The 24,124-nt window shown below is 34.2% G+C and overlaps 2 protein-coding genes across 2 annotated transcripts in view; one reads left to right on the forward strand and one right to left on the reverse strand.

The window, feature by feature from the left end:
• dpr20 (defective proboscis extension response 20) overlaps positions 1-24,124 on the reverse strand; it is a 376,137-nt gene that overhangs the window by 341,451 nt on the left and 10,562 nt on the right. The gene's annotated exons all lie outside the window — the stretch shown is intronic.
• The window catches only part of Oseg2 (intraflagellar transport protein Oseg2), a 37,242-nt gene that overhangs the window by 6,251 nt on the left and 6,867 nt on the right, over positions 1-24,124 (forward strand). The window contains exons 3-7 of the mRNA XM_075305745.1: positions 10,873-11,159; positions 11,339-11,562; positions 12,171-12,629; positions 12,689-13,049; positions 23,415-24,120. Coding sequence (XP_075161860.1) covers positions 10,873-11,159; positions 11,339-11,562; positions 12,171-12,629; positions 12,689-13,049; positions 23,415-24,120 — 2,037 coding nt within the window. The remainder of the gene's footprint in view (positions 1-10,872; positions 11,160-11,338; positions 11,563-12,170; positions 12,630-12,688; positions 13,050-23,414; positions 24,121-24,124) is intronic.

The raw sequence follows: 24,124 nt of genomic DNA on the forward strand, positions 1-24,124 counted from the left end.
TAATCACATTCCACTATGCCGATAAAGATGTCTGTACTATGCATTAGTTCATCGCATCTGCTGACAATTTACTCTAAGAATAATATTCGTAAAGGCACACCATTTTATGAACGATGCAAAATTTTCATGAAATGTTATCTACCATTTTTGACGAAAATGTCTATAAATTTAATTACATGTGAACTAAAAATATTTCATTGGGTAATTTTATACCAACAATTATTAACTATAGGAATTGTCAGTAAGAAATTGCTATCCACTTTCAAGTTCATTTTTCGTAAAAAAATATTTTCTCATACAAAAAAATCTTATAGTAAATTGCACTTATTATTTACAAAATACTTTACATTTCACAAGTAGTTTTATAGCATGATAAACGAATTTTTAACTACCAGTTAAGCAATTTTTTAAGGAAATTTCCATCGTATTTTGTAGGCCATGAACTAAACGATTGCTACTTAGAATTTGTAAAATTTCCTTCCGAGTAGTTAATTTTCGTTGAAGATGCGAAAAATGAACTAAAATTCTGGAAAATTCTTGTAATAAATTAATGTAAAAATTTTCTTAAATTTACGAGACACTTTTTTTTCTGTGTGTAAAAAATTGCGGATGCGTCTTTTTTGAACACCTGTTTCTATATGAAGGAGTTGCCAGATCGAATCAAAATTTAACATTTGTTCATAACAGAGATGGAAGTTTCCAAAACACTTAACTTTTTTCTGTTTATACCGCGCTTTTTGTGCTAGACTAAGAAGTTTCCGAACTGCCCTCGTATATGATTCATGGTAGTGGGTATATAAGATTCAGCTCGGCCGAACTTACTGCTGTATATACTTGTTTTGTTTGCTTTTAAAGATAAATGTGTAGTGTGCCTTGCTATCAACATCAGCCTTGTTCAAAGCCATAATTTACACGTGCAGACTTAAAAGGTATCACATATTTTATGAGCTCTCCCTCAAGAATTTGTTTATTTCTATCGGATTTCTATGACACTTTCCACTTCATTGATGAAATATAATCTATGCAATTTTACTTGTGGAAAATGGAAAAAAGATAATGATATCGAAATCATTCACAAACAAATGGAAGAATGCGTCCCAAATGTTTTCTTTATGGTATTTGCCCTTAGTGACTTAAATGTCGAAGGTCAGAAAGACAAATATACTAAATGGAAGCATAAAATGGTGAAATAGAACGATTTGGGATATTGTTAATTGTATTTTGGTTGTAATGAATTATATGTAAAGGAAAGTCTTTTGTTTTACCAAATGGCACACATGAAGGTCTACGCAAAAATCTTAGCTGATAGAGGAAAATTGATGTAGTTAGTGCATGGGTACTTGGATACGAAGATTTTGGCTTTCGTTTAAGGATTTTGGTTTTGATTTTGAAGCCAATGATGCGGCTTCTTTTAAAAAAAATAAATAAATTTATTAGCGACCTATCTGGCTTTAAATTTAGGTGCAATAAAATTAAAATTAGGATACAGATCTCATTTATCAAATTTTCATTCTCTTTTCGCGGTTTATTAATGAAGATACCCACGTACAAACAAATGCCACTTTAAAAATCCAAATTATAACGAATACTTCAAAGAAAAAAATATTTTCTTAATTCCAAAAAAAACTTTAAACCAAAGACGCTAAATCCTCAAAATAAGTTTAAGCCTATATTTGAAGCGTTTTATCTTAAATCTTAAGTTTCAATATTTCAGTTAATTGAAGGACAATTTCTTGAAATCAAAAATTTTAAGGAAAATTTGCCTTAGCTCAAAGACATGGGACTTTAACGGAGGGACGCAAATTTACAAAATTTGTGTCCTAAATTTAATGAAAAAAAATTTGAAGCAAAATTGGATCCCAAAATGTTGAATATGTTTACCATTCCGTTTGTAACAAATCGAAATATCGATTCCAGACTATCGATATACATATATAACAGGTTGGCTGATAAGTCCCCGGTCTAACAAAGAAAACCACATTTTTTTGTCAAAATTCGTTTTTATTATTCAACATAGTTCCCTTCAAGAGCGATACAACGATTATAACGACCTTCCAATTTTTTGATACCATTTTGGTAGTACTCCTTCGGTTTTGCCTCAAAATAGGCCTCAGTTTCGGCGATCACCTCTTCATTGCAGCCAAATTTTTTTCCCTGCGAGCATCCTTTTGAGGTCTGAGAACAAAAAAAAGTCGCTGGGGGCCAGATCTGGAGAATGCGGTGGGTGGGTAAGCAATTCGAAGCCCAATTCATGACTTTTTGCCATCGTTCTCAATAACTTGTGGCACGGTGCGTGGTCTTGGTGGAACAACACTTTTTTCTTCATCATATGGGGCCGTTTTACCGCGATTTTGACCTTCAAACGCTCCAATAACGCCATATAATAGCCACTGTTGATGGTTTTTCCCTTCTCAAGATAATCGATAAAAATTATTCCATGCGCATCCCAAAAAACAGAGGCCATTACTTTGCCAGCGGACTTTTGAGTCTTTCTACGCTTCGGAGACGGTTCACCATTCGCTGTCCACTCAGCCGACTGTCGATTGGACTCAGGAGTATAGTGATGGAGCCATGTTTCATCCATTGTCACATATCGACGGAAAAATTTGGGTGTATTACGAGTTAACAGCTGCAAACACCGCTCAGAATCATCAACACGTTGTTGTTTTTGGTCAAATGTGAGCTCGCGTGGCACCCATTTTGCACAGAGCTTCCGCATATCCAAATATTGATGAATGATATGACCAACACGTTGCTTTGATATCTTTAAGGTCTCTGCTATCTCAATCAACTTCATTTTACGGCCATTCAAAATCATTTTGTGGATTTTTTTGATGTTTTCGTCGGTAACCACCTCGGGCGTCCACTGCGTTCACCGTCTTCCGTGCTCATTTCACCACGCTTGAATTTTGCATTCCAATTAATTATTATTGATTTCCCTGGGGCAGAGTCCGGAAACTCATTATCAAGCCAAGTTTTTGCTTCCACCGTATTTTTCTCTTCAGAAAACAGTATTTCACAATAACAAAAGTTGCTTCACAAAAGACGCTCTATCTCACAAACTAATTGACTTATGCTCTTTACAGACTATCAGTTATTCCGGACGACAGTGCTCGTGTCGAACATATCCCATATATTGTGCACATTATAAGTTAAGTCCGAAGGCATAATCGATACTGCTGCATGTTTATGGGATCGATAACACATTTACCGATTATTTAGTCATCGCCGACATGTCGCATCGATCCGACACACTCTAAGATTCTTTACAAACACCGACATTCCGTCCGGAATAACTGATAGTCTGTAAAGCGCATTACAGACGTCAAATTTTGACACGAATCATTTGAAGGTTGGTACTATATAAAAATAATATGCATTTAATACTAGCTACGCCATCTATGTGTCAGACCGGGGACTTGTCAGCCAACCTGTTAAGACGATGGTTAGGTTAGGTTAGGTGGCAGCCCGATGTATCAGGCTCACTTAGACTATTCAGTCCATTGTGATACCACATTGGTGAACTTCTCTCTTATCACTGAGTGCTGCCCGTTCCCATGTTAAGCTCAATGACAAGGGACCTCCTTTTTATAGCCGAGTCCGAACGGCGTTCCACATTGCAGTGAAACCACTTAGAGAAGTTTTGAAACCCTCAGAAATGTCACCAGCATTACTGAGGTGGGATAATCCACCGCTGAAAAACTTTTTGGTGTTCGGTCGAAGCAGGAATCAAACCCACGACCTTGTGTATGCAAGGCGGGCATGCTAACCATTGCACCACGGTGGCTCCCTATGTTAAGACGATATAAGTATGCCCGTCTGTCTTTCTGTCTGTTGTAACACCCTACAGCCTTCTATCGTCCTAAAATTTGGTGCCGATTCGTCTTTTGCCTACACGCAGGTCAAGTTCGAAGATGGACTATATCGGTTTTGATATAGCTCCCTTATAAAACGATCCACCGATTTTGGGTCTTGAGCACCTATACACCGCAATTTTTAGGTCCACAAAGAAGTGAGCCGAATATGGTATGCATCAGTCCAGGCTTTGATATAGCCCCCATATAGATCGATCTCCCGATTTTACTTCTTGAGTGTCTAGACATCCCAATTTTCGACCAATTTGCATGAAATTCAAAATCTAGACATATTTTAGGTCCACTACGAAGTGTGGTGTTCATGTTTTGGTATATCCCCCATATAGATCGATTTCCCGATTTGATTTCTTGAGCGCCTAGATACCCCAATTTTTATACGATTTGGCTGAAATTGAAAATGTAAAAGTATTTTAGTTGGGGGCAAATATGATGTGTATAGTTCCACGTTTTGGTATAGCTCCCATATAGACCGATCTACAGATTTGATTTCTTGGGCTTCTCAACACCGCAATTTTTATCCGATTTGCTTGAAATGTTAAATCTGGGAATACTATTGGTCCACAAAGGAATATGCCGAATATGGTGTATACCAGTCCAGGATTTCATATAGCCACCATATAAACCAATCCTCCGATTTGGGATCTGGAGAACCTATACACCTCAATTTTCATGCGATTTGCCTGAAATTTGGAAATCTAAAAATTCTTTAGGTCCACAAATATTGTGTGTATCGGTTTATGTTTTTATATAGACCCCATATAGGCCGACTATATTTTGGTGTGGCACCCATATAGACCGATCCCCCGTTTGAATTCTTGAACATCTAGATACCACAATTTTTATCCGATCGTCGTGAATTTGTAAAACTTTGGCTCGTATTAATACCAAAATTATTAGTGTAAAGATAAACTCTTTGGAACTGGACAGGATATTTTTTACAGTGTATGGTTCATATCGGTCCATATTTTGTCATAGCATAATTTCTGTCAGTTTCATATTTTTTGTATATTATAACAAAATCCTACACTTCAACCCATTCTCTTTGCTTCTGAAGTAGCCATCCCTTGGCTGAACCTATTTCGCAATACAAACACCCTGACAAATGTGGGATTTCGCAATACAAACACCCTGACAAATGTGGGATGTGGCATTGAATAACAAATCAGTCATGATTTAGTTACATTCAACGAGCAAATACAAACATCTCACACAAATAAAGGGTGATTTGTTAAGAGCTTGATAACTTTTAAAAAAAAAAAACGCATAAAATTTGCAAAATCTCATCGGTTCTTTATTTGAAACGTTAGATTGGTCCATGACATTTACTTTTTGAAGATAATTTCATTTAAATGTTGACCGCGGCTGCGTCTTAGGTGGTCCATTCGGAAAGTCCAATTTTGGGCAACTTTTTCGAGCATTTCGGCCGGAATAGCCCGAATTTCTTCGGAAATGTTGTCTTCCAAAGCTGGAATAGGTACTGGCTTATTTCTGTAGACTTTAGACTTGACGTATCCCCACAAAAAATAGTCTAAAGGCGTCAAATCGCATGATCTTGGTGGCCAACTTACCGGTCCATTTCTTGAGATGAATTGTTCTCCGAAGTTTTCCCTCAAAATGGCCATAGAATCGCGAGCTGTGTGGCATGTAGCGCCATCTTGTTGAAACCACATGTCAACCAAGTTCAGTTCTTCCATTTTTGGCAACAAAAAGTTTGTTAGCATCGAACGATAGCGATCGCCATTCACCGTAACGTTGCGTCCAACAGCATCTTTGAAAAAATACGGTCCAATGATTCCACCAGCGTACAAACCACACCAAACAGTGCATTTTTCGGGATGCATGGGCAGTTCTTGAACGGCTTCTGGTTGCTCTTCACTCCAAATGCGGCAATTTTGCTTATTTACGTAGCCATTCAACCAGAAATGAGCCTCATCGCTGAACAAAATTTGTCGATAAAAAAGCGGATTTTCTGCCAACTTTTCTAGGGCCCATTCACTGAAAATTCGACGTTGTGGCTCGTTAGTAAGTCTATTCATGATGAAATGTCAAAGCATACTGAGCATCTTTCTCTTTGACACCATGTCTGAAATCCCACGTGATCTGTCAAATACTAATGCATGAAAATCCTAACCTCAAAAGAATCACCCTTTACAAGGAAAGTATTTAATCTAATTAACTGTTGCTGAACCAAGGCCCTCGAGGAGTAGATAATTACAAGGACATTTAAAATAATTTTACAAAGTCATTTTGTGTTGCTGATTCCAGCTTACGAAGTATATGTCCTTATATTTGCATACATACATACATCTTTGGCATTGTAAAATTTGTTACAGCTCCAACTTGTAGACTTCGAGGCATACACACATTCACATAAATACACTGGCACACACGTCTTCACCGAATATCTAGATTAGATATTATGCTTATGGAAATGTTAGCACGTGCTTGGTCCGGTAATTGAATTCTTTTCCTTAATTGAATAATTAAATAACCACTATGTATGAGACGCTTAGGAAGATTCCAAGATAGACAGAACTACGAAATTCAAATATTAGGAAATTCAAATATCACAGCAAATAAAGTACAAATTCACTCATACAACACAGAAAAAAAGTCCATCGGTTAGCTCATGTTTAAATTAACTTAAATAGAAATTCGGGCGGGGTGGACTTCTAAATTGGTACACCTAAGCATTCGTTTGTTGTTTTGATTTCAACTTTGTTTGTATGAATTTATTTCGGCATAAGCCGGCTATCATAAACCATTTTTTCGGAAGGTTCAAGTGTGGTTCACTTTGGGTTTAGCGAAATGCTTGAATTTATTCTGATAATTGGTTGATAGTTTTGCTGCAAGTAGAGGATGCTGATGATAAATGTGGTAATTCCGAAACGTGCGTCCATCCAACCATCTTGCAGTCTATAGGGCTTTACCCAAATAAATTTGACAAACATTATTTTACTCTGTTTGTTAAGCTACTCTTGTAGCTTAACCAACAGAGGACAACAAACAAAATGGTTTTAAAGCTGAGATCAAAACAACAAACATTTTAGTTCTATAGAAAATTTTGTAAAAATTTTGTTTCTATACAAAATTTTGTCAAAAATTTTTTTCTATAGAAAATTCTGTTAAAATTTTATTTCTATAGAAAATTTTGTAAAATTTTGTTTCTATACAAAATTTTGTCCAAATTTTTATTTCTATAGAAAATTTTGTAAAAATTTTGTTTCTATACAAAATTTTGTAAATTTTTTTTTCTATAGATAATTTTGTCAAAATTGCATTTCTATAGACAATTTTGTCAAAATTTTATTTCTATAGAAAATTTTGTCAAAATTTTATTTCTATAGAAAATGTTGTCAACATTTTTTTATTTTATTTTATTTCTATAGAAAATTTTGTCAAAATTTTATTTCAATAGAACATTTTGTCATAATTTTATTTCTATAGAAAATTTTGTCAACATTTTATTTCTATAAAAAATTGTATCAAAATTTAATTTTTATAGAAAATTTTGTCAACATTTTATTTCTATAGGAAATTTTGTAAAAATGTTATTTCTATACAAAATTTTGTCAACATTTTTTTTCTATAGAAAATTCTGTCAAAATTTTATTTCTACAAAAAATTTTGTAAAAATTTTATTTTTGTAGAAAGTTTTGTCAAAATAGTATTTCTATAGATAATTTTGTCAAAATTGTATTTCTATAGAAAATTTTGTCACAATTTTAGTTCAATAGAAAATTTGTACAAAATTTTATTTCTATAGAAAATGTTATTTCTGTTGCAAAATTTTGTTAAAAATTCATTTCTACCGACAATTTTGACAAAATTTTATTTCTATAGAAAATTCTTTCAAAATTTTATTTTTATAGGAAATTCTGTAAAAAAATTATTTCTATAGAAAATTTTGTCAGAATTGTATTTCTGTAGACAATTTTGTCAAAATTGTATTTCTATAGAAAATTTTGTTAAGATTTTATTTCTATAGAAAATTTTGTCGACATTTTATTTCTATCGAAAATTTTGTCAACATTTTATTTCTATAGAAAATTTTGTCAAAATTTTATTTTTATAGAAATTTTTGTCAAAATTTTATTTCAATAGAAAATTTTGTCAAAATTTTATTTCTATAGGAAATTTTTGTCAACATTTTATTTCTATAGAAATTTTTTTCAAAATGTTATTTCTGTAGCAAAATTTTGTTAAAAATTTTTATTTCTATACAAAATTCTTTCAAAATTTTATTTTTATAGGAAATTCTGTCAAAAATAGATTTCTATAGAAAATTTTGTCAAAAATTTATTTCTATAGAAAATTTTGACAAAATTTTATTTCTATAGAAAATTTTGACAAATTTTAATTTTATAGAAAATTTTGTCAAAATTTTATTTCTATAGAAAATTTTGTCAACATTTTATTTCTATAGAAAATTTTGTCAACATTTTATTTCTATCGAAAATTTTGTCAACATTTTATTTCTATAGAAAATTCTGTTAAAATTTTATTTCTATAGAACATTTTGTCAAAATTTTATTTTTATAGGAAATTCTGTCAAAATTGTATTTCTACAGAAAATTTTGTACAAATTTTATTTCTGTAGAAAATTTTGTCAAAATGTTATTTCTATAGGAAATTTTGTCAAAATTTTATTTCTATACAAAATTTTGTCAAAATGTTTTTGCTATAGAAAATTCTGTTAAAATTTTATTTCTATAGAACATGTTGTCAAAATTTTATTTTTATAGAAAATTCTGTCAAAATTGTATTTCTACAGAAAATTTTGTAAAAATTTTATTTCTGTAGAAAATTTTGTCAAAATTTCATTTCTATAGATAATTTTGTCAAAATTGTATTTCTATAGACAATTTTGTCAAAATTTTATTTCTATGGAAAATTTTGTTAAAATTTTATTTCTATAGATAATTTTGTCAAAATTGTACTTCTATAGACAATTTTGTCAAAATTTTATTTCTATAGAAAATTTTGTTAAAATTTTATTTCTATAGAAAATTTTGTCAAAATTTTATTTTTAATAGAAAATGTTGTCAAAATTTTATTTCAATAGAAAATTTTGTCAAAATTTTATTTCTACAAAAAATTTTGTCAACATTTTATTTCTATAGAAAATTTTGTCAAAATGTTATTTCTGTAGCAAAATGTTGTTAAAAATTCATTTCTACCGACAATTTTGTCAAAATGTTATTTCTATAGGAAATTCTGTCAAAATTTTATTTTTATAAGAAATTTTATTTCTGTAGAAAATTTTGTCAAAATGTTATTTCTATAGGAAATTTTGTCAAAATTTTATTTCTATACAAAATTTTGTCAAAATGTTTTTGCTATAGAAAATTCTGTTAAAATTTTATTTCTATAGAAAATGTTGTCAAAATTTTATTTTTATAGGAAATTCTGTCAAAATTGTATTTCTACAGAAAATTTTGTACAAATTTTATTTCTGTAGAAAATTTTGTCAAAATGTTATTTCTATAGGAAATTTTGTCAAAATTTTGTCAAAATGTTTTTGCTATAGAAAATTCTGTTAAAATTTTATTTCTATAGAACATGTTGTCAAAATTTTATTTTTATAGAAAATTCTGTCAAAATTGTATTTCTACAGAAAATTTTGTAAAAATTTTATTTCTGTAGAAAATTTTGTCAAAATTTCATATCTATAGATAATTTGTCAAAATTGTATTTCTATAGACAATTTTGTCAAAATTTTATTTCTATGGAAAATTTTGTTAAAATTTTGTTTCTATAGATAATTTTGTCAAAATTGTACTTCTATAGACAATTTTGTCAAAATTTTATTTCTATAGAAAATTTTGTTAAAATTTTATTTCTATAGAAAATTTTGTCAAAATTTTATTTTTGATAGAAAATTTTGTTAAAATTTTATTTCAATAGAAAATTTTGTCAAAATTTTATTTCTACAAAAAATTTTGTCAACATTTTATTTCTATAGAAAATTTTGTCAAAATGTTATTTCTGTAGCAAAATGTTGTTAAAAATTCATTTCTACCGACAATTTTGTCAAAATGTTATTTCTATAGGAAATTCTGTCAAAATTTTATTTTTATAAGAAATTCTGTAAAAAATTTATTTCTGTGGAAAATTTTGTCAACATTTTATTTCTATAGAAAATTTTGACAAAATTTTATGTCTATAGAAAATTTTGTCAGAATTTTATTTCTATAGAAAATTTTGTCAAAATTTTATTTCTATAGAAAATTTTGTCAAAATTTTATTTCTATAGAAAATGTTGTGAACATTTTATTTCTATGGAAAACATTGTCAAAATTTAATTTGTATAGAAAATTTTGCCAAAATTTTGAAAAAATTTTGTTTCTATACAAAATTTTGTCAAAAATTTTTTTCTATAGAAAATTCTGTTAAAATTTTATTTCTATAGAAAATTTTGCCAAAATATTATTTTTACAGGAACTTCTGCAAAAATTTTATTTCTACAGAATATTTTGTAAAAATTTTATTTCTGTAGAAAATTTTGTCAAAATTTTATTTCTATAGAAAATTTTGTAAAAATTTTATTTCTATAGATATTTTTGTCAAAATTGTATTTCTATCGAAAATTTTGTCAACATTTTATTTCTATAGAAAATTTTGTTAAGATTTTATTTCTTTAGCAAAATTTTGTTAAAAATTAATTTCACCGACAATTTTGTCAAAATTTTATTTCTATCGAAAATTTTGTTAAAATTTTATTTCTGTAGCAAAATTTTGTTAAAAATTCATTTCACCGACAATTTTGTCAAAATTTTATTTCTATAGAAAATTTTGTCAACATTTTATTTCTATGGAAAATTTTGTCAAAATTTTATTTCCATAAAAAATTTTGTCAACATTTTATTTCTATTAAACATTTTGTAAAAATTTATTTCTAACTAAAATTTTATAAAACTTTTTAGTCTATAGACAAATTTGTCAATATTTCTCCTGATATTGACGCACAAATTTTGCCATTTAAAATCCCTTTCAGGTCTTGATGATGGCAAAGTGCGAGCTTTACACTGTAAAACAAATAAATCTCAAAGTCTTTATGGGGCCGAAAGTATTTGTGTTTCATTGGCCCCCAATACCAAGGGTACGGCATTTCTATCTGGGCACAATGATGGCACCATTATACGTTTCTTTCTCATCGATGATGGCAATGAGCCATCTGGCCGTATAATTCAACATCCAGTGCCACCATTTGCACTAGCCTGGCCTCAAGGTGGATTCTGTGTGGGAGGTTGTGATCAACGTATTGTCTTCTATGATTCTATGGTAAGTAGGTGTAAGCGTTTGAAGCAGTCTATTGAGGTCCATTGCACAAATCACATTCTTAAAGGCTCTTTGTTATAACCATAAATATGTAATAAAAATTGTCCCCGCAATTCAATGTATGAACTGAGGTTGTTCATCCAGATTTAAGTAATGAAAAAATATCTTTCCAAACACTTTAGGGACGTCAAGTTCGCACTTTTGATTACTCACGTACGGACGGTGAACGTGAATTTACTGTAGCTGCCTGTAGTCCCAACGGACAGGCTGTGGCATTTGGAAGTTTCGACCGCATACGCATATTCACTTGGAGTCCCCGCCTAGCAGCGTGGAGTGAGAGTGCTACCAAGGATATACATTTCTTTTATACAGTTACCTGTTTACTATGGAGAAGAGATGGTGCTAGGTAAGTATACAGTCTCAGATAAAGATTTTATTGACGACATTGATATGATGTGGTAATTGCATGGAAGAAGATACAAAATAATTAAATATGGAGCCTGCTAAATAAATAATGCATTCTCCACTGTGGAATGCATATAAGAAATTCAAATTGCGATATATTTTCGTAATAAGAATCTAGAGATGATAGCAATGTTTCCTCTCCGCGGAGTGGAGAAGAAAAATCAGATTTGGTACCTAAAACAAAATTTTATACACCCGAGGTGACCAACTTTCAACGCCTACCGGTCATCCCGTGGACCCACTAGGGAAAGTTGCAGAATTTTTCAAAAAAAGCGTTTTGGAACCACTGTGCGTCAGCGATTTAAACCAATGTCGCCAAAACAATAAGTTAAAAAATCACCCTTTATATGTATCGACTGATTTCAACATTTTGACTCATATGCGATTATTTACTAGCCGATCATCTTTAAAATTGGAACATAGTATATTTTTAAGCATTCTTTAAGTCTGCCCCAATATATTCCTAAATTTAGGCATAATATATAATCGATCCCGCCTGACTTTACACTTTTTTCTTTTTGCTTTTTTTCTTCCATACTCTTTTAATAGGCTGGCCATGTCCAGTGTCACTGGTGCTGTAATCGTATTCGAGTCGGTATTGAAACGCACAATATGGCAGGATAAATTCGAGTTGATTTTCGTAGCCCCAAGTCAGTTATTGGTGCGATCAATGCAAGAACCCCATGAACAAATGACCATTGAATCACAATTGGGTTTGGAAATCGATGATGTTCGAATTATGGGCAAAGATAACTATCTGGTAGCTCGAACCGAGGAATCTCTTATACTTTGTGATCTTACGAGGAATTTAGTCTCGGAGGTACCCTGGACAGCATCGGGACGTCATGAAAGATTTTATTTTGAAAATCCCACTGTTTGTTTAATATTCAATGTTGGTGAATTGAGTCTGGTCGAATATGGAGAACCTCAAATTTTGGGTTCAGTTAGAACGGAGTTTGTAAATCCGCATGTTATATCGGTGCGTCTCAATGAAAGAGGAACTACAACGTATGCCTTTTAGAGTCAATTCCCATTTGTGTAGATATTAATGTGTCTGCTCCTTCCAGGGATAATAAGAAATTGGCTTTCCTCTTGGATGCCAAAACAATTTGTGTGGTGGACCTAATTAATCAAATGATTATTGGACAGGTTAACCATGAAACCAAAATCGATTGGATTGAACTAAGCGAGACAGCCCATAAACTTCTATTTCGTGACAAGAAAATGCGCCTCATACTAATCGATATTTATAGTGGTAAAAAACAGACATTACTCAACAATATCTCATTTGTACAATGGGTGCCCCAGAGTGATGTCGTGGTGGCACAAAGCAATAATAATTTGGCCATTTGGTATAACATTGATTTACCCGAACATTTGACATTGATGCCCATACGTGGCGAAGTATTGGAGGTCATACGCGAAGGGGTAAGTTATTGATGGAAATTTTAAAACTAAATTCCATTCGGATGAAAACATAAGAAAATGTAATTAAACTTAAGCCAATGAAGTTATTATCAATTTGAAGAAAAGTTTTCATTAAGATGATATCCGCTCGCTAAAATAATGTTCGACTCAGAATAACCTAATGAATTGATCTAGCTTTGGATCTCCCTCGCTTCATTATCTATATGCGTATCGTCCGATTTGCGATTTCTAGACTGACAATGTGGCATGATGTTGTAGCAATGACAGCAGCTTTGGGTCTTCACACTACGTCCAGAAATAATAATACCCTCCAAAGCATCATTTTTGCAATATAATTGCAACGGGCTCCGAGGAAAGATTGGTAAGACTGCAGATTTTAGGAATCCGAAGCGAATAAGCCGATCCTAGAGATGAACTTAAACGCTTCCTATTTACTCCACTACGATGGATAGAATGTCCTGCGTTTCATATCGCACCGTTCCGGGCAGTATAGACCAATATCTCCTTTGTCAGACGCTAGTGATCTCTACTGGCCGAAATAAATATATAGAATGTATATGTACCATGGATTGGTAGGTGTGCTGCAGGTTACACCCCGAACATTGATCGGCTGCTATGCGATCATAACCGATTGGTGCTAAGAGACTTCAATGGCCACCATGAATTTGGCATTATGTCCTGGGTAAGTAAGCCCACAAAGGCATATCTTTGGCAGTGGAGATTTATGACTCGTCACTTTGCACGGTGAACGAAGAGATCCATGATAATTATGGACGATTGCAAGCATATTGTTACCGTCGCCCGATCTGATAAATGACGTGGTTTGCCAACCCTTCATTTCACAGGGATCAGATCACCTTCCCATAATTCTCTCCATTAACCGAATGTTTATCATCAGGGTTGGCCTGTCACAAACTGTGACTTTTGCGACATACATTTGCGACGGTATAATACGTATGTCGCAAAAGTCGTAAACCTACTGTAGAAAACCAAATTTTGAATAGAAGAAATCCTGAACATTTTTTAATTTATTTTGACAGCGTTCGCTGTGAGTTTCTGCAGAAATTTGTGAAAGTTTTCCCATGGTCAAGCCTATTTTCTTAGGTGGTATCGAAATTCCCATTGGTAAGTGTGCAAAATACCTTGGGGTTATATTAGACAGGAGACTGAACTTGAAAGCTAAGAAAGGACGAGAAAATCCACGGTTACCCTGTACTCGTGCAAAAGGCAATAGGGAAAATGCGGGGACTAAAACCGAAAATTGTGAATATTCCTAAGAATTGAAACTTCTTCGCACATACCATCGTCTCGCATTCGCTGCCTAGCTGACGCGACTAAAGTATTTTCAGTTTGCGACTTTTTTTACTTTTTCTACATTTACGACGCGTATGTGACGTTTACGACGTTTACAACTTTACGACAGTCGCAAACCTAAAAAAGTTTGATACAGACCATCTCTGTTTATCATCCAACTTCAGAGGCTATACCGTCGACCGCTCCATTTTCTCCTTCCCTGGAGGGTGTTCCGGGACTTAACCGACTAGATATTAGTGAGATAGTCGATGATCTCAAACGTAACAACGATTAGAGTTCCTAGAGCAATGTAACGCACAGTTAAGTTGAAGTCAACAGTAAGAGCCCTATTTAACCAAGCTAAATTGGACGATGGGATCTCAGTTACTTTTGGCACCGCGACGGTGACTGGCCGAATAGATGCACTAAGCTTTTTAACCGACAATTTACTGAGCATGCTGACAGTGAGAGCAAAAAGGAGAGCCGGCGTTACAAAACAATTTACCATAATCAAAATTACCAATATCAGTAACATCGTAAATACCTGGGAATACCAGGAGTTGAGAACTTGACCAGGCTCCTTAAATTGTCGTTGGAATCATTCCTTATTAGTAGAGCCATTCCACTACTAAAGCCAAACAAGGCCAAGCTGGGGTGAATCGTAGCCAAAGCATTACTCCTCCCCAGTCTTGTGGTGAATTTTCCATATGTTAACCTTCAAGATGAATTCTGGAAGAGTTATAGCACGGCAACAGCTGTACATGTCACTACAGCACACAACATGTAGCAACCAAATTCACCGCTTGAAAAAAGAGGTCAATTAGCCACTAAAATGGCACAACGGCAACACTGCTTCCTTTTTATGAGACCATGTCTCAAATATGTTATTCTTACAACTAACACAACATTTCTAAATTATGGACCCAGTTCAAAATCAATGCAGAGCTGCAATTCTTTATAACCCAGCCCATATCTATCATAACTACTAAAAATTAATTTGCAAAACGTTAACATCCAGTAAGGCCGCGATTACTTTTTTATACCCTCCACCTGTTATACACAGGTTGGCTGATAAGTCCCCGGTCTGACACATAGATGGCGTCGCTACTATTAAATGCATAATATTTTTATATAGTACCAACCTTCAAATGATTCGTGTCAAAATTTGACGTCTGTAAGTCAATTAGTTTGTGAGATAGAGCGTCTTTTGTGAAGCAACTTTTGTTATTGTGAAAAAAAAAATGGAAAAAAGGAATTTCGTGTTTTGATAAAATACTGTTTTTTGAAGGGAAAAAATACGGTGGAAGCAAAAACTTGGATTGATAATGAGTTTCCGGACTCTGCCCCAGGGAAATCAACAATAATTGATTGGTATGCAAAATTCAAGCGTGGTGAAATGAGCACGGAGGACGGTGAACGCAGTGGACGCCCGAAAGAGTTGGTTACCGACGAAAACATCAAAAAAATCCACAAAATGATTTTGAATGACCTAAAATGAAGTTGATCGAGATAGCAGAGGCCCTAAAGATATCAAAGGAACGTGTTGGGTGCCGCGCGAGCTCACATTTGACCAAAAACAACAACGTGTTGATGATTCTGAGCGGTGTTTGCAGCTGTTAACTCGTAATACACCCGAGTTTTTCAGTCGATATGTGACAATAGATGAAACATGGCTCCATCACAACACTCCTGAGTCCAATCGACAGTCGGCTGAGTGAACCGTCTCCAAAGCGTGGAAAGACTCAAAAGTCCGCTGGCAAAGTAATGGCCTCTGTTTTCTGGGATGCGCATGGAATAATTTTTATCGATTATCTTGAGAAGAGAAAAACCATCAACAGTGACTAATATATGGCGTTATTGGAGCGTTTGAAGGTCGAAATCGCGGCAAATCGGCCCCATATGAAGAAGAAACAAGTATATACGGCCGTAAGTTCGGCCAAGCCGAAGCTTATGTACCCTCCATCATGGATTGCGTAGAAACTTCTTCTAAACACTGCCACCTACAAGTGGCAGTTAAGTTGCGGTAACGCTTGCCGATGGCAAGGTATCTTAAAACCTCCTAACACCATCTTCTAAATTGTATGTAAGTCCATACGTGGTATATATTAAATCGAAAAAGATCGATCCAATACGTATATAATTCAGTTTGACAAAGTAGACATAAAATTTTGACAAAATTTTCTGCAGAAATAAAATTTTAACAAAATTTTCTATAGAAATAAAATTTTCACAAAATTTTTTATAGAAATAAAAATTTTCACAAAATTTTCTATAGAAAGAAAATTTTGACAAAAATGTCTACAGAAATAAAATTTTAACAAAATTTTCTATAGAAATAAACTTTTGACAAAATTTTCTAAAAAATAAAATCTTGGTAGATTATTTTTGGCTCGAGTGGCAACCATGATTATGAACCGAATAAAATTTGAACAAAATTTTCTATAGAAATAAAATTTTAACAATGACGAAAATTTTATTATGAACCGAATAAAATTTTAACAAAATTTTCTCTAGAAATAAAATTTTGACAAAATTTTCTATAGAAATAAAATTTTGGTAGATTATTTTTGGCTCTAGTTTCAAGTTTTGTGTGATTGGACCAATTTCGGTATGGTTGTTAGCGACCATATACTAACACCACGTTCCTAATTTGAACCGGATCGGATGAATTTTGCTCCTCCAAGAGGCTCCGGAGGTCAAATCTGGAGAACGTTTTATATGGGGACTATATATAATTATGGACCGATATGGACCAATTTTTGCACGGTTGCTAGAGACCATATACCAATACCATGTACCAAATTTCAGCCGGATCGGATGAAATTTGCTTCTCTTAGAGGCTCCGCAACCCAAATCTGGGGATCAGTTTATATGTGCGCTATATATAATTATGGACCGATGTGGACCAATTTTCGCACGGTTGCTAGAGACCATATACCAATACCATGTACCAAATTTCAGCCGGATCGGATGCAATTTGCTTCTCTTTGAGGCTTCGCAAGCCAAATCTGGAGATCGGTTTATATGGGGACTATATATAATTATGGACCGATGTGGACCAATTTTTGCATGATTGTTACAGACCATATATCAACACCATGTACCAAATTTCAGCCGGATCGGATGCAATTTGCTTCTGTTTGAGGCTCCACAAGCCAAATCTGCGGATCGGTTTATATGGGGGCTATATATAATTAAGGACCGATATGGACCAATTTTTGCATGGTTGTTAGAGACCATATACCAACATCATGTACCAAATTTCAGCCAGATCGGATGAAATTTGCTTCTCTTTGAGGCTCCGTAAGCCAAATCTGGGGATCGGTTTATATGGGGGCTATATATAATCATGGACCGATGTGGACCAATTGTTGCATGATTGTTAGAGACCATATACGAGCATCATGTACCAAATTTCAGCCGGATCGGATGAAATATGCTTCTCTTAGAGACTCCACAAGCCAAATCTGGGGATCGGTTTATATGGGGGCTATATATAATTATGGACCGATATGGACCAATTTTTGCATGGTTGTTAGAGACCATATACCAACACCATGTACCAAATTTCAGCCGGATCGGATGAAATATGCTTCTGTTAGAGGCTCCACAAGCCAAATCTGAGGGTCCCTTTATATGGGGGCTATACGTAAAAGTGGACCGATATGGCCCATTTTCAATACCATCCGACCTACATCGATAACAACTACTTGTGCCAAGTTTCAAGTCGATAGCTTGTTTCGTTCGGAAGTTAGCGTGATTTCAACAGACGGACGGACGGACGGACGGACGGACGGACATGCTTAGATCGACTCAGAATTTCACCACGACCCAGAATATATATACTTTATGGGGTCTTAGAGAAATATTTCGATGTGTTACAAACGGAATGACAAAGTTAATATACCCCCATCTTACACTGGTAGAAAAAGTTTCGTTAATACGATGAATTTCTACGTTGTATTAACGAAATTCTTCATTAAAAGTCAGCCAACGTAGCATTTCGTTATAACAACGTAATTTTACGTTATATTTACGAAACCCTTTATGGAATACATTTCGTAGTATTAACGAATGATTACGTTGCTATTACGTAGCCTTTTCGTTGTATTAACGAATATTATTCGTTGTATGAATGAAATTTATTCATTGTATGGATGCAGTTTATACGTTGTATGAACGAAAATCATTCATTGTATGAACCCAGTTTTTTCATTGTATGAATGAAAGGCGAACGTTGTATAAATGAACACAAACGTTATATTAATGAAAGCCAACCAATTATTGCATTTGAGTGTAGTCATTGGTAGTGTATTATTTTTGTTAAGATCTTTGAAATAGGATTTATATACTCGTACAGTAGGAAATAATATTTATTGATAAATTAAGTAATTTAATAATCATATAGTGTGACTTTCACTTAAGAAAAAAATCCTCTAATTTCTAAGACCAAAAAATGATAATCGTATCGCCGTGTCAATTTATCCAATTTATTTTTGCAACCAAGGTTCATTACGGTAATTGTTCCGCCTTCTTCATTTCAAAGTTCACTTCCCCGTGGCATTTTCACTAAAGATTAAAAATTTACACTAAATTTCTTGCGAATATACAAAAAACAACCAATTTAACTCACCCACCATCTATGTTTATTATTCACAATGAAACTGTAATGAGCCTGTGCACTCTTCAGCGAAAAGAACGCAAATGTTGTTAAGGTTTGCCCATAAGACAAGTTTTCTGTTGAACTTTTTACCGTTTGTTTTTCAAGACGCACACGCAAACATGTGCTTATTGCCATGTTTAGATGTGTATGTACAAATTACATAGACGCCATAGACTATAGACTTTAGATAGATGAGCCATGAGTGTCAAACTATTTTTGATAGTTCCGAAGATTAAGAATAAACGAGAAAAATAAGAGCACGCTTACAATCTCTTTCGTTTTCCTTTTTGTAGTTTGCCAATTTTACACAAAATTAGAACGTGTATGATGCAACAGAGGATTTATAAATAAATTAATATATTAAAAGTTCATATTTGAACAAAAAATTGTGACCAAAATCGCGAAAATACGAAATTTAATTTTGAGCAGCATTGCTCTTTACGAACAACACAAAAGTAAATGCACGAAAATTAATGTTTGGGACTGACTCTTTACGAAAAAATCAAAACGAAATGTCAGAAAATTAATTTTTGGAACTGACACATTTTTTTTAAAGAGAATAGTGGATCATCTATCTAAAGTCTATAGTCTATGATAGACGCTACAGACCTATTAGAGAGAGTAAGGAGAGACGTATTAGAAAGAGAGTATGGAGAGGCAGAAATACTCAAACTCCCATTCGTATTATTAATGAACATATTTCATTAATATGACGAAATATAACAATTTAAAATTTATTTTTTAACGATCCATATCATTATATTAACGATCTCTTTCGTTTTATAAATGAAATTTTCAATTCCAGTTTCGAAGTATATAAAACGACTGTTTTAAGGGCTAAAAGTTTCCAAAAGTTACTATCTATGTGCAAATGATTATAATAATTTCATCGTGGAAAAATTTTTTATTCTAATTCTTGAAAAAATTACAAAGTATAATATTCGTAATATTAACGAAACGTGTTTCATTAATATAACGAAAAACCAAAATACAAAATGGTTGATTTCGTTGTATTAACGATCACTTTCGTTCTTATAACGAAAAATTTCGTAATATTAACAAAAAATAATCAACGAAGACCGTTCGTTAATAGTACGAAACATTTTTCTACCAGTGTATGATGGAGGGTATAAAAAGCGTTGTTCCACCAAGACCACGCACCGTGCCACAAGTTATTGAGAACGATGGCAAAAAGTCATGAATTTGGCTTCGAATTGCTTCCCCACCCACCATATTCTCCAGATCTGGCCCCCAGCGACTTTTTCTTGTTCTCAGACCTCAAAAGAATGCTCGCAGGGAAAAAATTTGGCTGCAATGAAGAGGTGATCGCCGAAACTGAGGCCTATTTTGAGGCAAAACCGAAGGAGTACTACCAAAATGGTATAAAAAAATTGGAAGGTCGGTATAATCGTTGTATCGCTCTTAAAGGGAACTATGTTGAATAATAAAAACGAATTTTGACAAAAAAATGTGTTTTTCTTTGTTAGACCGGGGACTTATCAGCCAACCTGTTATTAACTTTGTCATTCCGTTTGTAACACATCGAAATATTGCTCTAAGACCCCATAAAGTGTATATATTCTGGGTCGTGGTGAAATTCTGAGTCTATCTAAGCATGTCCGTTCGTCTGTCTGCTGAAATCACACTAACTTCCGAACGAAACAAACTATCGACTTGAAACTTGGTATTGCAAATGGGCCATATCGGTTCACTTTTACGTATAGCCCCCATATAAACGGACCCAGATTTGGCTTGCGGAGCCTCCAAAAGACTTATATTTCATCCAATCTGGCTGAAATTTGGTACATGGTGTTGGTATATGGTCTCCAACAACCATACAATAATTGGTCCACATCGGTTCATAATTACATAGCCCCCATATAAACCGATCCCCAGATTTGGCTTGCGGAGCCTCTAAGAGAAGCATATTTCATCCGATCTGGCTGAAATATGGTACATGGTGTTGGTATATGGTCTCCAACAACCATACAAAAATTGGTCCACATCGGTTCATAAATATATAGCCCCCATATAAACCAATCCCCATATTTGGCCCTCGGAGCCTCAAAGAGAAGCAAATTTCATCCGATCCGACTGAAATGTGGTACATGGTGTTGGTATATGGTCTCTAACAACCATGCAAAAATTGGTCCACATCGGTCTATAATTATATGCAGCCCCCATATAAACCGATCATCAGATTTGACCTCCGGAGCCTCTTGAAGGAGCAAAATTCATCCGATCCGGGTGAAATTTGGTACATTTCGCTAGTGTATGGCCGATAACAACCATGCCAAAATTGGTCCGTATCGATCTATATTATATATAGCCCCCAAATAAACCGATCCCCAATTACAGAAAAACCACTATTGCCACTCGAGCCAAAAAAATAATCTACAAAAATTTTACTGCCATAGAAACTTTTGCCAAAATTTTATATTTCTATAGAAAATGTTGTCAAAATTTTATTTCTATAGAAAATTTTGACAGAATTTTATTTCTGTAGAAAATTTTGTAAAAATATTTTATGAAGCATTTCGTAGTTGGAGAGGAATATTTTCCAAAACCGTGCAAAACATCAAGAATTCTACCAATCTACCAAGCAGTAAAAAATCTGCCATTTTTGGAAGACTCGTGTTCATAATTGTATATATCCCCCATATAAAGCGACCCCAATATTTGAATTCTGGCTCTATAATTACCGCACAAAAGTTCATATCGGTTCGTAACTATTTCTTCCCTATATATACCGGTCAAGAACTGAATATGTACGATTTAATCGACCTTTCTTTTGTCTACTATATATCCCGCATGGACTAACTTACAATTTAGAAGATGATGTTAAGAAGTTTTAAAATGCCTTGCCATCGGCCGCAACCCAAGTAATTTAATTGTGGATGGCCGTCTTTAGTAGAAATTTTTACGCAATCCATGGTGGAGACTACATAAGATTCGGCCTGGCCGAACTTACGGCCATATATACTTGTTAAATAATTAACAAGTATATATGGCCGTAAGTTCAGCCAGGCCGAATCTTATGTACCCTCCACCATGGATTGCGTAGAAACTTCTACGAAAGACTGCCATCCACAATCGAACTACTTGGGTTGTGGTATCTTAAAACTTCTTAACATCGTTTTCTAAATTGTGAGTTAGTCAATACGTGGCATATATTAGACAAAACAGTTATGTATACAAATAATTACTACAAATAATTACGAATCGACATGGACTTTTGCACGGTACGTAGAGAGCCAGAATTGAAGTATGGGGGTCGCTTACATCGGGGCTATATAGAATTATTAACTTGATATGGACCAATTTTTGTGTGATTGGGGATCGATTTATCTGAGGGCTATATATAACTATAGACCGATATGGACCTAGTTAGGCATGGTTGTTAACGGCCATATACTAGCACAATGTACCAAATTTCAACTGACTCGGATGAAATTTGCTCCTCCAAGAGGCTCCAAAACCAAATCTCGGGATCGGTTTATATGGGGGCTATATATGATTATGGGCTGATATGGACCACTTTTGGCATGGTTGTTAAATATCATATACTACCACCACGTACCAAATTTCAACCAGATCGGATGAATTTTGCTTCTCCAAAAGGCACCAGAGGTCAAATCTGGGGATCGGTTTATATGGGGCAAATATATGATTATTGACCGGATGAAATTTGCTTCTCTTAGAGGCTCCACCAGCCAAATGAACCGATGTGGACCAATTTTTGCATGGTTATTAGAGACCATATACTAACACCATGTACCAAATTTCAGCCGGATCGGATGAAATTTGCTTCTCTTAGAGGCTCTGCATGCCAAATCGGGGGATCGGTTTATATGGGGGCTATATATAATTATGGACCGACGTGGAACAATTTTTGCATGGATGTTAGAGACCATATACTAACACCATGTACCAAATTTCAGCCGGATCGGATGAAATTTGCTTCTCTTACAGGCCTCGCAAGCCAAATTTGGGGGTCCGTTTATATGGGGGCTATACGTAAAAGTGGACCGATATGGCCCATTTGCAATACCATCCGACCTACATCAATAAAAACTACTTGTGCCAAGTTTCAAGTCGATACCTTGTTTCGTTCGGAAGTTAGCGTGATTTCAACAGACGGACGGACGGACGGACATGCTCAAATCGACTCAGAATTTCACCACGACCAAGAATATATACTTATTGGGTCTTAGAGCAATGTTTCGATGTGTTACAAACGGAATGACAAAGTTAATATACCCCCATCCTATGGTGGAGGGTATACAAATATAAATATAAACATATTTCTGTTAAAACTTGAAGAAAAAGGTCAAACGCATCATTTGAGAAAATTTATATACCTTGAAATATTTTTTTTTATTTTAACACTTTTGCAACTTTATTCACAGGGTCGCACAATGGTCTGTTCCCAGGAAGGACCATCAGAGCACACTTACCAACTGGATGAGGGATTGGTGGAATTTGGTACAGCAGTTAATGACAGTGATTTCGGTAGGGCAATACATTTTCTAGAAACTCTTGGTGATAAGCCAGCTGCCAAGGCAATGTGGCATAATTTAGCCATAATCTCTATGGAAGATGGAAACTTGAGAGTTGCCCAACGTTGTTATGCTGCCCTCGGGAATGTTTCGAAGGCTTTCTTTTTAAATGAAATGATTGAGGAGGCTGATAAGTTTGAAGAATCCACAGGATCTCCTGGTATACAATGTCCCGAAGTTCGGGCAAAATTGGCTTTACTCTCATCGGATTTACGATCGGCCGAAAGAATTTATTTGGAACAAGGTAATTTGGAAGCAGCTTTGGAAATGTATAAGAAATTAAGAATGTGGGATGAAGCTGTTAGCTTAGCAGAGCGTAGGGGTTATTTGAGTGCGGCACAATTGAAAGAGGAACAAATGTCGTTTCTTCTAACGACCGGTCAGGAGGAGAAAGCTGGTCAAGTTCTAGAAGATCAGGGGGAAGTGGAAAAAGCCATGACTTTGTTCTTGAAAGCTAACAAACCTGCCCGTGCCGCAAGATTGGCTTTAAAAATACCTCACCTAATGGAAGATCATTCATTAATGATGAAAGTCACCGAAGGTTTAGTAAATTCAGGTAT

Source organism: Haematobia irritans, chromosome 4, assembly GCF_050003625.1.
Source record: "Haematobia irritans isolate KBUSLIRL chromosome 4, ASM5000362v1, whole genome shotgun sequence".
NCBI classification, from domain to species: Eukaryota; Metazoa; Arthropoda; class Insecta; order Diptera; family Muscidae; genus Haematobia; species Haematobia irritans.